Source organism: Orycteropus afer, unplaced genomic scaffold, assembly GCF_000298275.1.
Source record: "Orycteropus afer afer isolate SDZICR_OR568_19922 unplaced genomic scaffold, OryAfe1.0 scaffold00006, whole genome shotgun sequence".
NCBI classification, from domain to species: domain Eukaryota; kingdom Metazoa; phylum Chordata; class Mammalia; order Tubulidentata; family Orycteropodidae; genus Orycteropus; species Orycteropus afer.
In genome coordinates this window covers 20690268-20692106 of record NW_006921593.1, presented here as the reverse complement: position 1 = coordinate 20692106, position 1839 = coordinate 20690268, and the positions used below count along the sequence as shown (strand labels likewise).

The window sequence follows — 1839 nt, the reverse complement described above, 5'->3', positions numbered from 1 at the left end:
TTTTCTTAAACGGCAATAAAGCAAATGTGAGAAGGTCCTGGCCCGAGGCCCCTCCCGAAGACGCTATGCCACGGCCGGCCACCTCCCGCCAGGCGCCGTGGGCCCCGCCGGCCGGAGGAAACGTCTGACTCCTGCTGTCCAGTTTTTCTTAAGGCATTGTTCCTGACGTTAGAAGACCCCGTCACAAAAACCACCAGAGCAATAAAAAGGCACAAACTCGCATCTCCCCACGGCTTCCGAGGTGGCGGCTGCTGCCCGGAGCTCACGTTTCTGCTTCTGTCCAGTTTCTGTTTTATAGTTTTGTCCACTCTGCCTGCCTCATCGCACCCACTGGGGTTCACAGACGAGGCCGGGGCCCTAGAAAACCTCTCTTAAAACAAATAAGCTACAAGGTGAGCTGAGTGGCTCATGGAGACCGTGGACTGTGGTGGGAATTGGAAGGTGAGCACCAGGTTCAGTCAAGTCTGTTTTGCGCATCAGATCTTTGATTTTCTCTTTCTCGTGTCAACTCAATCGGGCAGCTCGGCCGCGAGTCACCGTCGCATCTTCCGGCGACCCCCACGCTGGCGCTGAGCACCGCACACACCTGTGTGTCTGCTTGCCATGGCCACGCCTCTCATGTGCATCTCGAGGTCGGTGGTCCGTGCAGCAGGGAGGCCCGTGGAGCTGCTTCACCCGCTGCCCCTCGTGTTCTGAGAACAGCCGGCAGGGCGCAGGCGGACACAGGAAATGTTCTTGGCGGAGCTTCAAGACAGAGACAAGGGCGGCAGCCTGCCAGCCGGGCTACAGAGGTGGCTCTTCCTCCATGGGCTCTTCCTCCGGTCTGCACGGCCAGTCCCCGAGGAGAACAGGAGGGCAGGGCACAGCAGAGGGGAAAGGACCCGATAGCACGTCAGGGGCCGCCGCTGCCTCCGCCCGTGCCCGCTCGGCTCCCAGGGACGGGGGCCCATCCTCCCACCATCCCCGAGCCGTGCAGTGGCCTCAAGGGCAGGGCAGTGAGGGGCTCACCTCTTCTCGGCTGGCTTCACGCCTACGGACAGCGAGGCCATGGCGGTGACCGTTTCTGCCTCCTCATTCTCACATTTCTGGGCCTCCACCAGCGAATACCCCGTGGTTGAGGGAGCACGCTGCAGGGAATGCCAGTACTTGCCTGGGGACAGAGAGTGGTGCTCATGGGACGCCCTTCACATGCATGGCCCAAGCAGGCACCTGGTGCCCGGATCCCACAGCCCTACATGTTGCGCACAAGAATTTGAGTCTGCACTGCTGGTGGCGGTCCTCCAGGGCCAGGGGGCAGGGGAAGATGAGACTATGACCTGGGCAAGCCCCAGGTGAGAAGAGGAACTAATGCTGGACACTGTTCCCCAGGGCATCCCATGCAGGGTAGTCCAACCATGCCTCTCACACTGACCATCCAAAAACCAACCACGCCTTCCTCACACTGACGTCAGAATACCAACCACGCCTCCCTTACACTGACCGTCAGAAAACTAACCACGCCTCCCCCTCACACTGACCATCAGAAAACTAACCACGCCTCCCTCACACTGACCGTCAGAATATCAACCACATCTCCCTCAAACTGACCGTCAGAAAACTAACCATGCCTCCCTCACACTGACTGTCAGAAAACTAACCATGCCTCTCCCTCACATTGACCGTCAGAAAACTAACCATGCCTCCCTCACACTGACCGTCAGAAAACTAACCATGCCTCCCTCACACTGACCGTTAGAAAACTAACCATGCCTCCCTCACACTGACCGTTAGAAAACTAACCATGCCTCCCTCACACTGACTGTCAGAAAACTAACCATGCCTCTCCCTCACACTGACCGT

At 58.5% G+C, this 1839-nt stretch overlaps 1 protein-coding gene across 1 annotated transcript in view; it reads right to left on the bottom strand.

Moving 5' to 3' along the window:
- Window positions 1-783: 783 nt before the first annotated feature.
- The window catches only part of HDAC4 (histone deacetylase 4), a 79115-nt gene continuing 78059 nt past the window's right edge, over window positions 784-1839 (bottom strand). Inside the window, exons 22-23 of the mRNA XM_007943497.1 lie at window positions 1009-1150; window positions 784-823 (exon numbers count right to left, since the gene is read on the bottom strand). Of these exons, the coding sequence (XP_007941688.1) occupies window positions 784-823; window positions 1009-1150 (182 nt within the window). The remainder of the gene's footprint in view (window positions 824-1008; window positions 1151-1839) is intronic.